The 15156-nt window shown below is 40.1% G+C and overlaps 1 protein-coding gene across 1 annotated transcript; it reads right to left on the reverse strand.

Annotated features, from left to right (window-relative positions):
* Positions 1 to 338: 338 nt before the first annotated feature.
* Positions 339 to 14185, reverse strand: ccnyl1 (cyclin Y-like 1). The gene is made up of 10 exons (XM_044215703.1): positions 13210 to 14185; positions 11187 to 11261; positions 10651 to 10694; positions 10285 to 10385; positions 9857 to 9892; positions 9708 to 9759; positions 8177 to 8296; positions 7083 to 7249; positions 3706 to 3868; positions 339 to 3334 (listed from the first exon to the last, which is right to left on the reverse strand). The coding sequence occupies exons 1-10, from the start codon at positions 13370 to 13372 to the stop codon at positions 3218 to 3220; spliced, it is 1038 nt and encodes a 345-aa protein (XP_044071638.1). The 5' UTR covers positions 13373 to 14185; the 3' UTR covers positions 339 to 3217.
* Positions 14186 to 15156: the final 971 nt, after the last annotated feature.

A 15156-nucleotide genomic window follows, 5' to 3' on the forward strand; every position in this document is an offset into this window, starting at 1 on the left:
TACTACCCTGTGGCTTGTTGACTGCAGCACTACTAAAACTCCAAAGAGTTTCTGAATGCAGTATTGGATTGATTCAAAAACTGTGTTTTACTCACTTATTATATTCCTACATTAGCTGTGTAATAGTAAAGTTACACAATGATAATCTCACTTTTATGGGGTTTTTAAACATTAATGTATTCAGAATTTGTAATTATTTAACATGGGAAAAATCTCAACCACAGCAAAGGAAGCATTGCTCCAAAGTCACCTCCAATGAAAGCTTCATATGCATCTGATTAATGTTACAACTGCTTCCTAAAATACTAAAATTAGAAAGACATTGGCATATACCAAAACAAGGTAAACCCATACTGTAATGTCATTAAATAAAAAAAAACAAAACAAAGGGAGTATGAAACCACTGGCGCAGGAAGCAAACATGTAGCTACACCTAAAAATTACATGTCACATTCTGTTACAGTTTTCTTTCACATCATAATAGGTGTGTAGGATCAAAAACATTGACAGATAAGAAACTTAAGAATTTCCACACTGGCCAGTCACTTGTACTTACTTTACTTATCAGCACTGGCACCATACTGTTGATATGCTGTATATATAGTATCAGAAGCTGTCTGACTAAGTTACCTGAAGGTCTAAGGACCAAAGCATTGTTAATAAGTGACCAACAGAGTGTGTGATTCTCTGTTTCCTTCACATTCTGATTGGTGGTTTGTATCAAAAGTACCATTTTGAAATAATAAAAAGGGTAACACTTACTAAGTCATCCAGGAAGTTGTTTAGCCGATGTGGTAAGTGACCCTGATCCTAGTCTTATAATCATTTAGTTAGAAGACAATGGCCTAAACAGTTGCCACACTAAATATAATGGCTTTGTCTGTATGAAATAGCACCTCTGCTAAAGGTTAATGTTGTATTTCATAAAAGTATTTTCACTTTTTTATGATGTCGGTGGAGGCGGTCTTCGATTCAGGCAAGGTGTCCCACTGCCGCTACAACACACCACAAGAAACCCTGCAACTGGGACTGGTTTTAGACTGGTTGTACTGGTTAAATCAGCTCTGTGCTACTATAGCACAGCTAGTTGAACACTCACAACAACACATATTGATCACCTTAAGGTCACAGATCATACATACAACACAATTTGCAATTAACACAACATATCTTTGTTACATGATTAGTGTTTATTTAAAATACTCCATCTGCAAATGTTTTTTTTTTTCAATTAAAAACAAGACACATTTCACAGCTAGTAGCCTACATAGTAAGCAAAAAGGAGGGGAGTATCCATCAGTCTCTTTTCCCCCCTCAATATCTATGTAGTTTGTTCGAAAGCTCAGGTCGGGGCCTGGGACAAGCATGGGTTTGGTAATCAGTTGACGGGGCTCTTTGAGGCGGGGTCAGGATGGCAGGATTTGAGGGGAATAATACTGGACAGTGCGGACCCAACCTGCATTTTGTCATGTCAACCTAACTGCTATATCGAGCCACTCAGTAGCGGTACTGATCCAGAATCTATAAATCACTCCTTTTTGACCACCTGAAGTGTATCTGAAAAGTGAAACTGACCCCAGATTGGCACTCCTGATTCCCAGACACAGTACAACAGACAACAGCTGACTGAATGTTTGCTTATTTATAGTTAAATACTTAGTCAGCTTTGACATGCTGTATGCAAATTCAAATGTGTAGATAATTTACTGAAATACAATCCAACACCACTGGAATTAACAGTAAACAAGTCTCTTTTTTTACACTCTCAAAAGTAACTTTTGGTATTAACTAATTTACAAAGGAACAGCTTTTGCATTCGAAGTGATGTGCCTATTAAAAGGTTATGTCTGGTGATATTCTATATTTTCTTACTGTCAACAAATCCCATGAAAAGTCTTATTCCTCTGTGCCATAGAGCTCCACTTTTGTCCAAAAGTGATTTAAAACACATCAATGAGCCAGACTGTTGCACTGGGTGACATGTTCCTTCATTACTATGAACACATACACACTGCAGTAGTAGTGTACTGTACACTGTTTATTTTGAGTCAATCCCACATACACCGTCCTGCTGCTGTAAATACTCACTAGGAGCATCAAATGTGTATTAATCCATCACTAAAAATAGTCCCCAACAAATGCACTATCTACTCCTGTTTGAGTGGCGTTTAGTAAAAACTACAGTGGCAGCTGTTTTAGGAAATTACTGAGCCTTTTTAAGAATTAAATTATACATTTGTGACCCATATTAAATATGTATGTCAGTATAAACCAATGGCCTTTAGGCTGAGAGCCACAGACAGGGTGGGAAGTCAAAAGTACAAAGAGACAGACGTATTGTTGGTTTTGGTCTTTTCATGGGATTTGGTGACAACAACTAAAATATAGAACAACACCAGCCTGATCCTTTAAAGAGGCCATATTATGCTTTGGGGTTTTCCCTTCCCTTTAGTTTGTTATATAGCTTTTTGTGTATGTAAAAGGTCTGCAAAATTACAAAGCCTAAAGTCCACACCTTAGGGAGTTACTGTCTCCCACAGAAAACACTGCTCCTAACCTGACTGAATCGCCTCGTTTGTATTTCAGCCTTTTCTTCTTTTACTCATCTATGTCACACGTTCACATAATGCCTACCTAGCAACCATCTTGCGACTGAAAACAGTGTGGGCTGGCTGACCAATCAGAGAAGACTGGGATTTTTAGGGAGCTAAAACAGAGCGAGCAGTGAATAGAGGTACTGCAGCAATGTACAGTATGAGAAAGATTTAAAAAATTTGAAAATTAAAAGCATGTAAAATTATTCTAGTAGGACCCACAAATAAAAGTATGAACCTGAAAATTAACATAATATGGCCTCTTTACGGCTGCATGGAATAATTCTAATTTTTACGACAATCCAAAGACAGACTGCAGTAGCGCTATTACTACTTAACATTTTCTCCTGGAAATAAGGGACAGGTAAGAAATAAATAAGGAATTTGTAAAAACAATAGTTGTGTGGTTATGTTTTAGGGTAACACCTCAATTTCAAGTTTAATTTGACAATCACGTGGCTCTACAGCTGTAATGTAATTTATTGTTTGGGCAGGTCAAACAGTAGCATTTCAAGGCTGAATCCTGCCTGATGTGGCTGTGTTGACCCTGTGAGGTGGCTATGTTTGTCCGCAGCTGGCTGTGGGTCAGCTGAGCTTTGGAAATCAGAGGGCAGCAGTCCGACCTATGACAGCACAGCATTGGAGTGTCGTATACCTATCAGGTTGTCTGCGCTGAAGGATCGTCTCACTGCTGCTCGACTCAGGTCCTTGTACTTGTCCTCACATAGTCTTGAAATGGCCTGGACGGACAAACACGCAAAAACAAAAATTATAATTCAGCTCGTGTTGCACTTTACTGTATATTCCTGAGATGTTTTTTCTTTCTGTTCCTCTACAGTTTAGTAGCTAATTCACTGTGTTTTTAGTAATCGCTGATGCCTTAAAGCCCACTTTCATTCAACCAATGGAAACAGTTGCTAAAATAATCAGGTATTTTCTTTTCACTTGGGAATTTGAAGTAGCCACCATATTCACCAAGACAGCTTCTAATCTGAGGTCAGAGGCAGTACAACAAGAGAGCAGTGGGCTTGCTGCAGAGCAGAGAGGTAAATATTACAGGTGCATCATAATGAGACAAAATGAAATTACTGGTGTGAGGAGGGCAGCTCACCTCTAGTTTCTGGGCACGCTGGTTGTTGAGAGGCTCCAGAGGGAAGTTGAGGTTGTTGTCATCAGCCAGCTGCCGCAGATCAAAGTAGTACTTGGCATAGACACTGGCTGGCACGTTGATATTAAACTGGAGAAGTTCCAGGAAGTGGCGCTCCATCTCATTCCTGGTGGATGGAAAGATACCTGAGGATTATTCCAGACAGCCAAAACTGAAGTTTTGCTAAAGTATAACTTTAGCCGATAGCTGATAGCTCTCTTCTATAGTAAACTACACTGAGTGCAATGGTGCGATAGAGGAACAGAGGATAAGTCCTAGACGCCAAGCAAAGAAATATGGGAAGCACAAGTTCATCTTCTCAGGCGGTGTATTGACAATATAAGATCTCAAATTCAAATCTGAGCAAACCATTTCTAACCTCCTCGGTCAATTGATTAAAATCCCATGAGATGCTGATGGGACTTAATAAATTAAAAAAGTGCATCTTAATAATATCAGAGAATGACAGCGCTGACTGTGATCCTGTTCAGACCTCACAACTTCGATTAAAAAAATAAATAAATAAATAAAAAGGGCGACATGAACACCCGTGTATGAATTTTAATCAGCTACTTGGGATACCAAGTATAAACTGTTGACAGCTATTCAATAGAAGAAAAGATATTTCTGTTCTTCAAATACTTAGTCCTCTTGTTCATCTGAGCAGCAAAGGTGATATAATTTTACTTAAGAATTGGTCACACTGTAAATTTGTGCTTTGACTTTCAAAGTCAACATGGGAAGTTGCTTAAGGAGATGGAATCAAATCTCTTCCAGATCTTACACACACATACACACCTGCAGGTAATCAGACATGTATCAGTATCACAGCTCATCTTTTTCCAGACTACAACCTCCATCATCCTTCCTCCTCATCATCACAGCCACGAGAAAAGCTAAGGGAGCTGGTCGCCAAGGAGACAGCATCTAGGATGCTTTGTTGGTCAGCAAAGGTGGTGAGAGTGAGCATGAGTGTGTGTGTGATGTCTGGTCTCCCGGGGCAACTAATGGAGTGGGCGAGAGCCAGGGCCATTATGTAGAAGCAGTGAGAGCACTTGAGACCCTCCCCTGCATTTCTGTCTGTCTCTCTGTTTCTCTCCCTACCCTTCTTCCCATCCCTCCATCCAGACCCGACCAGGCTCACAAAGACACTTCAATGGCAGCAATGAAAACAGAGCAGAGAGAGTGCAGGTCAGACGTATATGAGAGGAAAGAGAGAGAGTCAAAGAGGGATGGGGGGCTCATGGACAGAGAACACGCATGCAGGCAGTGCACGCACCTTTCCAAATCACAAAAAGCAAGGAGGCACTTTCAACCTCTTTTATACAACACACACTCACACACACATATATACACACACAGAGGAAAAGCAATTGTAGGAAATAAAGCCTGGGTGATCCAAGTGCAGCCCCTGGCCTCTTCACCGGCTTATAGCCCGAGCGACAGCAGAGATGCTACAGCTTCTATCCCGGCACTTCCCTTCTTCTGTCTGCTTTAAGTGCATCTTTGTTGTTATATTTCTTTTATTAGCGGGGAGTGCCAGAACCCTGATGTATTTGTTAGCAATCTCCCCTTTTCTACATTTAAAGTATCTGGAGCTCAGAAACCCAAATACCCATGGCAACCACATTTAGAGATGAATTTGAAATGTCAGCCACAACTCGAGAAACAACAATTTAAGATCCATTTTTATTTTGCTGCATTAGTTAAATGACCTGGCCACTATTAACAAACAAGCTAAGTCATTACTCAACTGTGTATCCAATCATTACAAAAATGGGTCTGGGGCGTGGTAGCAGCAAAGCAGCCCGGATGTCCTTCCTAAACACATCCTCCAGCACTTTCTGTGGGATCCTAAAGCATTCCCAGTCCAGTTAGGACATGCAATCACTCCAGTGTGTTCTGGATCTTCCCTGGAGTTTCTTTCCACTTGGACATGTTTACAATATGTCCACGGGGAGTGTCCAGGAGACCTCCCGAGTGAGGAGACACAGAACCACTTCAACTGGTACCCTTTCAACGTAAGGAGCAGTTGTTCTACTCAAGAGTTGTTTTCAGGTTTCCATAAGGGTGAGCGCAGACACCCTGCATAGGAAGACTAATTTAGGGTTCTTGTATCTCTGATCTCATGCTCTCATCAGACCCCAAGATACTTGAACTGCTTCAGTTGGAGCAGAACCTCGCTCCTAACCCAAAGGGGAAAATCCAGCTCTTTCCAGCAGAGTAGCATGGCCTCAGACGAGGTGCTAAAGGGGCCAGTATACTCCGTCAGAATTGCTTGTCGGTTGGTCAAAAAACTTCGGAAACCCCCTCCACCTACACCCTTCCGATGTCAGAGTGAGGGGGTGTGTAACTTTCTGAAAAAGATGATCAGTCATTCACACGCACTTCCCTCCCTATGACGGCCGGCTTTCCACCCCGCCTTCAAGTGCGGCTGTTTGGAACAACTATAAAACACATTTGATTTCCGATGTGGTTGGACAACCTGCCATACGAACTAGTTGTGATCAGGTATACCCCGGCCCTAACTCTCATCTCAACCGCTTCACTCTAGTTTGCAAAACACCGCAATGCCCACGGGAGCGCATGGCCTGATGAAGCAAACAGTACTACATCATCGGCAAGTACAGATGCAATCTGCTCACCACCAAACTGGACAATCTTGACTGTTTGGTTATGCCTAGAGATTCTGTCAATGATAATCGCAACCATCAACGAGAGGACACTTATCTTGTTGCAAAGAATACAGCTCTCAGTTACACATGAATTGGATGGTGTGCACCAACGGCCCCCTACAGCCCATATTCCCGTACCACCCTACCAATACTGAAGAATTAGAAGACAGGTATTGGCATTTTCAGTTTGGTTCCAGAGTAGGTGAACCCAACTATATCTAGTCAGAACCACTTTCCCTGATCCAGGCAAAGCCACTCCTTCCTGAAGATGTCAATCCATAAAGGTGTTTGAATCGCTCTTATTGTGACTTATGAGACCCTGGTACATATTTATTTTTATCTATATAAGTTATTTCTCTTTTTGTTCTTGGTAATATTTGTCCAAATTAGTGAAGGTCTCAAAACTCCACACCACTTTGTTAAATATCAGTCCAAAGGGTCATGCTACAATCACTATAATCCCAACGCAAATCTAAAATAAATAAATGAAAAACGATAAAACTGTATAGAACATCTATTATCAGAACATGGCATCTAACGTGTGTGTGTGTGTATATATATATATATATCCTACCCAATTACTCATTGTGAATGAGTGACTGAAACCAATGATTCCATTTCCATCTTCCTCATTTGCAGTGTGTTTTCGTATAGAAACAAACTCACATGTCCTCCACCGTGATGTCTTTCAGGATCTGGCAGTAGTCGACATTCCACACAGCCTGGTCATCCCAGACTTTTGAAGCCAACAAGATGGCTCCCAGGACGATGCGCTTCCAGTTGGCTGGGCAGATATCCAGCTCAGCGTAGGTCAGCAGGCGCTCCAAATACACCTTGAAGAAGAAGAATGTTTAAAAGGTCAAAATTTTAAATTGGGAACTGACTGAACTGAAGGTTTTGGCAGTTGAATCCTTAATAATTCCCTATCAACTACCAGGGACAACAGTAAGTTAATGCTGGGTTAAAGTCCACATATTATGTACCAGCAAATTCACATAAAACACATGTAATTGAATTAGACCAACTACTTTACTAATGCTGCGTCTAGTAAAACTGTTTTTTTTTTCTTGTAATAGGGAACACGTTTGAGGATGATGGTATAGTCATATTTTTCCTTTCATACATTACTCATTGGAACTCATTTTCCAGAGCAAATCAAACAGACTACATGCTGCTAACTGCAAAAACTACAAAATGTTGGTGATATTAACTGAGGGATCAAACCTGTGAGACTGGTCTCGTAAAAATACCAATTTTTTTTTTTAATGTAACCAAGAATCCACCTCAAATGCTTTTTAATCATCTCTCATGTAGAGTCTGTATTGTGTGATCATAACACAGACACTCACCTGTCAAGTATAATTTGTGTTATTTGGGACAAGTCAGTTTGCATGAGTTTACTGCCCTCTGGTGACCAGGTTATAGTAATACAACTCTAAAAATGAATAACAGATTACAGATAGAAGCATCTTTACAAATGGCCTTGGACTGATACATGATTATAAAAAAGGTCCATAATCACAATTATATTTCACAGACTGTAGTGTCTGATTTGATAAAGTCTATCTGTTTGTACTAAAACACTGTTATTAAATTTGGACCATTTTTATGCAAAACACTTTACGCCAAAAGGCCTAAAAAGAATCAACTAAACCTCTGTTAAACTCTCCACTGAGTCCCAAGATTCTTACAATAACTTCTGACAATATATTGGAGTATATAAGTGTGAACACCACAGCAATATAAAGACGCAGACTTACTAGAGTGACAATGGCACATTCTGCAGTGAGCTGTGCAGCGCTGAAGAGCGTTCTGACGAAGCGGTAGATCAGTTTGTGTTCTGGGTCTACACGGGAGTAGTCATCTGGCACTGGCTCTCTCTGTATGGAACAAACACACACACACGTCTGAGGGAAGCAAGTATGGTGTACGGTTACTGATTTCATCTAGACTGATTTGCTTCTTGAAAAAAACAAACAAACAAAAAAACAAACAAAAAAATGGACCACAAACAGGTAAAAAAAATCCATTAACAATGTCTTGAAAGTGGAATATGTCCAAGTTTGCAATTTGTTCAGTTTCCACCACTTTTAGCATGGCAATATTTTAAAATGACAGCAACAAGTAAAGCATGAAGAGTTAAATTTCAACCTGGCATATTTCCCATAAATGTGGCTCTATGGGTAGGAGCTAAGCTGTAGGAGGCTTGAGCAGCTTGCCAACGATATACGTTGTTTTGAGTGAGTCCTCGTTTCCCCAAATCGCTACAACAGAGGTGACGAGTGCAAAGTTAGTACGACCCGTAGAGTCACAATAGCCACATTTATATACGCCAGGTTGAAATACACTGGAATTTTCCTTTAAAGGCTTCAAGCATGCTTGTTGCAAACAGACATTTAGAAGTTTGTTTTATTTGATATCATCAACATTGATATTGGTTTTGTCCCAAATTTTCCTCTTAACCCTCCCCACTATTTGATGTCATCTTCAGCTTGGAGTGGCCCTCCAAAAACTGAGCTATGAGGGTCAGCGGTAAAACAACTTCATTATGGAATGAGACACCACTCATGCCTCATTATCAGTCTACCACTGAATGGAAACCATTTATAAAGACCACAAGAGAGGATGAGAAAGAACACTTTTTTCATTGTGGTTTTTTTAAACCAGCGAATCCATTTTAATTATGCATAACTGACCACGGCTGTTCATGTTTTTTCTTATGGACAGTCCTCAATGCCAGGTCAATTTGAGGGAAGTTTGAAGGAATTAGAAAAGAAGGTACAACTATCTTTACACAAAGCAAAGTTTGGTATTGGGACACCACTAGGTTTCACATGGACGTGCAACTGAACAAAAAATAACTGAAGGCAATGACAAAAAGAAACTGTCCACAGCAAAGGAGTTTTGCATTTCAGAGAATGTCTCAAATTATTGAACTTTCACATATACATTTATCACACACATATACATTTTTTATGTATGTACTCAAGGGGTAAGCTATTGTACCAGATCCCATCTCTGATCTTGGTGTATGGTATATGGTCAAGGTTCTTAAATTGTTAGGCTCAGATTCAACATGCAAGTAAATGCAAATAAACTAGCAACATCTTAAGGCTGCACAGACCTACTGACTGGTTGGATAGATTGACTAAATAATAGACAAATGACTTGATGTATCAAAATCTACTGGCTTGAAGGAATTACGGTCTTGCTGATATGAGCCAGGTAATGACGTTGTTATGTAATTAGTCACTGTTGCTGAGTTTGAGAAAATCTCATCAACATACTCACTGATAAGGGGTGCAACTTCTCATTAAAGATGTCCAGTGACCTGTCTGAGTCCCTAAAGAACACATAATAACATCTGTCAACATACTTTAAACACACACACAGTTTTAGCAACATAAAAATGTTGTTTAAAAATAAAAATGTACACCTACCTGTTTTTGATGTGGTAGTATATTGCTAATGTGACACTGGAGAAAGAGAAAAACGAGTGTTGATTAGTTTTTGGGCTTTATAGCTTTAATGAAAACATCTCATGGGAGAATAGCATGCTGTGTGTGTGTGTGTGTGTGTGTGTCAGACCTTATGGTGTGACAAAACATTTGAACACATTTAGCTAAGAGGCTTCAGTTAAACACGCTGAGATAATCCTGATGAAATGTGATTTTTCAGATTCACTGAAATAATGTCATTACAGAGGACTGTCCTAAATTAGGAGGACATCTGTTTTAGTCACGCAGCCATTAAGTATTACATTAGGATTACCATGCTGTGATGCAACAGGATTTTCTCATGTGAAATGAGTGACTTTTGGACAACACAGCATTGTGTGTTTGAGTTTCTGTGTGTGAAATTCTCTCACCATTTGATTGTGCTTTTGAGGTTTGGCTGGCTGACGGTGTTGTCATCTATGAAGATTGTGGAACAGGAGCTGTATTTCTTTGACAGTGGACCAGGAGATACCTTGAGGCATTGAAATCACACAATCAGCCACTTGAATTGATCATAGGACAGGAATTAGTCATAGTCACCATACTGGTTTAATCCTGAGCTTTAATGTTGTTCCACAGGTGTTTCTACACTGACAGCAATACAATTTAGGATTAACACTGAATACGAAAATTTGTGAATATGAAGTGTAAACTGGTCAGCAAAGACAATATAGCTTAGCACATATAATCAATTCAGCAATTAGATTTATGATTTACATTTAGATTTTGACACTTACATGACTGATATGATTTATGTGGTTGCTTTTCCTCTTGTCTCGTACTGTAAAGGAAGAGAGGTGTTCAGCAAAAGCCAAGCTAGAAGCAGGAATCAGTGTTCAGCACATACCTTCTTTACAAGATGCAGTGCAGCAACAATCAAAAATCCGTCATCAGAATCAAATGTAGTATTACACCTGAAATGTTTTGGTGATTGTTTACTTGCAGCTATCTCTACATCTACAGCAGACTGAGTATACAAAAGACCCGCTTTAATCACTTATTGACTTGTGTGTTAGAGATGCCTATGGCTCCAGTGGGTGTGTGGTGCATTCCCAACTTAATCAAGCTCTACAGCGAAGTAAGTAATTAACTTTTTAACACCACTGCCAGGATTGAAGAAACTATAACAACGGGGTTGCTAGGATTGAAATTAGACAACTGCATCTGTCTTAATAGGCATCACTAAATCACATGTTTCAGATGTGTTTACTCTTCAAAGGATCTTATGTAAGTGTATGTATGTGTGTGTGTGTCTCATGTTAGGATTACTCACCGTCTGTTTGGGACTTGCTAAGGAAGATGGTGCTCGCTCGGGCGTGGTCCGACGGGTTAGACTCCAAGGCCAGCTCTGAGAAAACAAGAAGTGTATGTAAGTGTTTTATAATAGCAATCTGTCAATAAAGGCACATTGTGTGCTGCTTAGCTCACACTCCTTCACTTGGCTGTGATAAAGCCAAAGGAGAAAACAGGAAGCCATTAATGCCAATGATGCAATAGGAGTCTTTGGAGTTATTCGTAAACAAACCAATCTCACAACAAAAATAGAGAGACAAGCAGGAAGTGAAGGTGGCTGCAGTACAGATTTGGCAGAGCATCACCAGAGAAGATATCAATTGTCTGATAATGTCTGACTGCGAAATTATTGACACCAAACAGGACTTAAGATAAATAAATGTTAGCGTGTGGACTGAATATAAAAAAAGGCTACAATTCCTACACTGTTCACGTCCTGCTGAAAGTCAGAACTTTACCCTAATAATGAGCGTTTCATTTCAAATTTGCCCGAGTACCAGTGTTTGCTCCAATTACTTTCAGATTTTAATAAACATTTAACCAATCACTCAGTGTTAGCATAAAAAGCAGACAATGAAGATCTACCACAGACACGTATGATTTTTGTATCAATACTGTCATCACCACGTGGGCAACTGTCTTTAAAGTAAGAATAGACTAACCAGGCTAAAATATCAATTTAAGTGATCAAGTATTATATTTAAGAGTTTTAGTCCCACAAATGTATGTAAAAACTTACATTATTTTGGCTGGTAAAAAAATACACTTAAAACTACAAACAGCCTTTGGCAGGGTTTTATTTTTGGACACTGAATGTACAGTATGATTAGTTTACATTGTAGACTTATTGTGGACATTGAGCTAACACTTTACAGATAGAGCTGTATTGTAATTCCAGCGATGCAAATGCGAAGAAAGCACTGGTTTAAACACGAGCATGACTTAGAGAATTGTGTTCTTTATCCAAATCTGTGCGGATAGCACATTACATAAAAGACAGGGGATTAGGCGAGGGCAGCATTTGTGAAGTGAGGACAGCGAGAAGAGACACGAGGAATGTAGGAAGGACTGTTGGACAGATTCTGACCCTCACCCTGCCAACAGCTGGTCTCACCAAACTGCACACTACTGTCCACAACAGCATGAATGGAATGAACACTGTGCATGCCCGGGAGCCAATGAGGAGTGGCGACACTCGGACTGAACTGAGCTTGGGCCTTCATCACAGAGAAATATTTGAGATGCTTTCCTTATCAGGGGCCTTAATCACAGCGTGAGATCACAGCGTGAGCACAAAAATTTTGAGGGAGGTTGTCTGAAGACATGGGCCATTTGATGTCCTACATATCCTAACATACGCTTGTTAAAAAATCCTGTTTGTTTTAGTTATGGTATGATCTCTTTCTCTATTTCTAATTTACACCCCCCACCCCCCCCCACCCCCCCACATACACTCAATAACAGGCCATGGAAATAAAACTGAGGTTGGTAAAAGACAATAATGATGAAGGGCTTGTTTTTCTTGCCAAATTCTGACTTTGTAATGTGACACTGGTGTGATCAACATGATGCAGTGCCCAACTAAAGAGTGCCAAGAATGCCGCCATCATCAGTGCACTGCTGGCTGCGGGATGGCAATAAACACATTTGGCAATAGCTAAAGCGGGTGTGTGTGAATTTCTCAGCAGATGTGAAAGAGTATGTCATCAAGTTGTTGTATGTTGTTACACTGAAGATTGTGTTTGCGTGTCCATATTAGTGGACGTGTCCCTCATGTGTGTGCACATGAGTAGATATTTGCTGATTCTGTCACCAATGTTACTTTGTGTGCTTGGGAGTCACATGAAGGAGCTTCTTTCACTATGGCAGATTAAGATGAACCTCCCAATAAACAAATAATGTGGGTGTGACGCCTCATGGCCTCAAATACAGGAAATGAAAATCAAGTTGAAGCTATCTAATCTAATCATCACAGGTGTGCCGGGTATCAGGTAGACACCTACCATCAGGGACCTCTCTGTCGCTTATATGCTGCAGGTAGGGCACGGTGTTATCATCGCTCACTTCGGTGCTGGTCTGGAACTCCTCCAGCCGCTCTGCCGGTTGTCTCGACGGTAGTTTGGGGCTCGACTCGGGAGAGACGCAGCACGACACCGTATTCCCCATTCCCGAACCGGGTGTAAGCTTCACACTATTGCAGCCAAGTCCCAAGCAGTGCAAATATTTGTAGCTAGCTAAAGTTAGCTTCCCCCAGCCTCATAAACATCACCAGGCTATAGTCAGTATTAGCACAACACTATCTTTGCGTGCTAAATCGCCGCTGTCCACCAACTCCCAGGAATCGCATTCCTGTTCATTTGTGGGTATGCAGTGTAACAGTCAGAAGTTAGCAGGCTCGCCCTGTTGTAGAAAATCAACGTCGTTTTATGCAATATTCGACGTGTTCTTGTAATAACAAGCGGTTGTTAGTTAAATGCAGGCAGTCGCCAATTCATTCATTCAACATGCTAGAGTTTCGCTACTGGGTAGCTAACTAGCATTATAGCAAGCTAGCTAAGTAGTTAGCTTGTCTCCTTAACTTTTTTCCTATTCCACATTAATTCCACTTTTTGCTATCGTGTAAACACAGTTGAGTCTACAAAATGAACACGTTACGACTTCAAACCGCCAAATTCTGGCAAATACATTTCATGAGAGTTTCCAAACAATCCCACAGATTTCTCCTTGCACTCGGGTCGGTCTGTAGCCAAATCTAGCCCGAGGTTTCTGCGGCCTCCAGTAGAAAACCAAGGTAAAAAGAGAAAAATCCAAGACTGCAGGCAAGAAACTCTCAATGAGGTCAGATTGAATATGCCTTGTCCAGATTCCCCAATATACAACCAACTCTGGTAGTTGCTCCGGACCCCCCCATCAATGCCTCCACTCCGTCAGATTTATGCTGGATGTGGACCCCGCCACCACCGCCATCTGTTACCGGAGCTCCCAAGCGACAGTACTTGTCCATGCCTGGAGCCCCGCCCACTTAGGAATTCCATTCTCTCCCATTGGCTGAAAAATCAAAACATGGATATTTTAAAGTCGCTCATTGGTTAAAGGAGCTGTCTGTTGGAAACGATTTAAACCGATGAACCTGTATGTACAAGGCTACTATTTTTGTATCGTCACCGAGCCACACCCTTTTTTGACAGCGAAAACTGAAGCCCGTCCTCTAGTGAATCTATCTACCTGTCAATCAATGCATTCAAGCAATATTAGATATTGGGAAACGAAGGATGGTTGACACTTCATGTTTCTCTTAATATCTCCTTGCTCATGAAATATTTCAAATATGCTTGCTAACATTTATTAGTTATTTTGCGTCAAAATCAGGGGAAAAAAAGTTTCTACAGCTAAAAGTTCATCCTGGGATAGTTGTTACAACATTTTAACTCTTTCCTAACTGTAACTATTGAGCAGTGGTGGAAAGCAACTAAGTACATTAACTCAAGTGCTTTACTTAAGTAGTATTTAGTATTTGTACCTTACTTGAGGTTTTCAATTTTCCTCTACTTTAAGAGGGTAATATTGTACTCTTTACGAGAATAAATTTTTCTGACAGGCATAGTTATACTTTGCTACTTTGCTAATATAATCACTTTATAAAATGAAGCAAGATTTAACTACCCAGCAGAATGTAAATTGTTAAAATTAGCTCTACCTTGACTCGCTGCAACACAGCTTACACATTAATACATCAATAAAAAATATCACGTCTGAAAGGAGACATTCTGCATAATGTGTATTTTCCTTTTGATACTTCCAAGTATATTTTACTGGTAATACTTCTATATTTTTACTTAAGCTACATTTTTAATGCAGAACTTTCACTTGTAATGGAGTATTTTAACTAAATGTCTATTTATTAATGTGAATAAATGGTAACCAAACTCTTCAAAATAGTACTTAGATAA

This window comes from Siniperca chuatsi, linkage group LG12 (genome assembly GCF_020085105.1).
Source record: "Siniperca chuatsi isolate FFG_IHB_CAS linkage group LG12, ASM2008510v1, whole genome shotgun sequence".
Taxonomy (NCBI): domain Eukaryota; kingdom Metazoa; phylum Chordata; class Actinopteri; order Centrarchiformes; family Sinipercidae; genus Siniperca; species Siniperca chuatsi.

What these genes read in the sequence shown, in the direction of transcription:
- ccnyl1 (XM_044215703.1), bottom strand. Translation starts at nt 13,372, where the DNA reads ATGGGGAATACGGTGTCGTGCTGCGTCTCTCCCGAGTCGAGCCCCAAA. An exon ending in ACATAAATCATATCAGTCAT is followed by an intron (nt 10,386 to 10,650) that starts GTAAGTGTCAAA and finishes CAATGCCTCAAG; the next exon opens with GTATCTCCTGGTCCACTGTC. An exon ending in AGAAGTTGCACCCCTTATCA is followed by an intron (nt 8,297 to 9,707) that starts GTGAGTATGTTG and finishes TGTTCCATACAG; the next exon opens with AGAGAGCCAGTGCCAGATGA.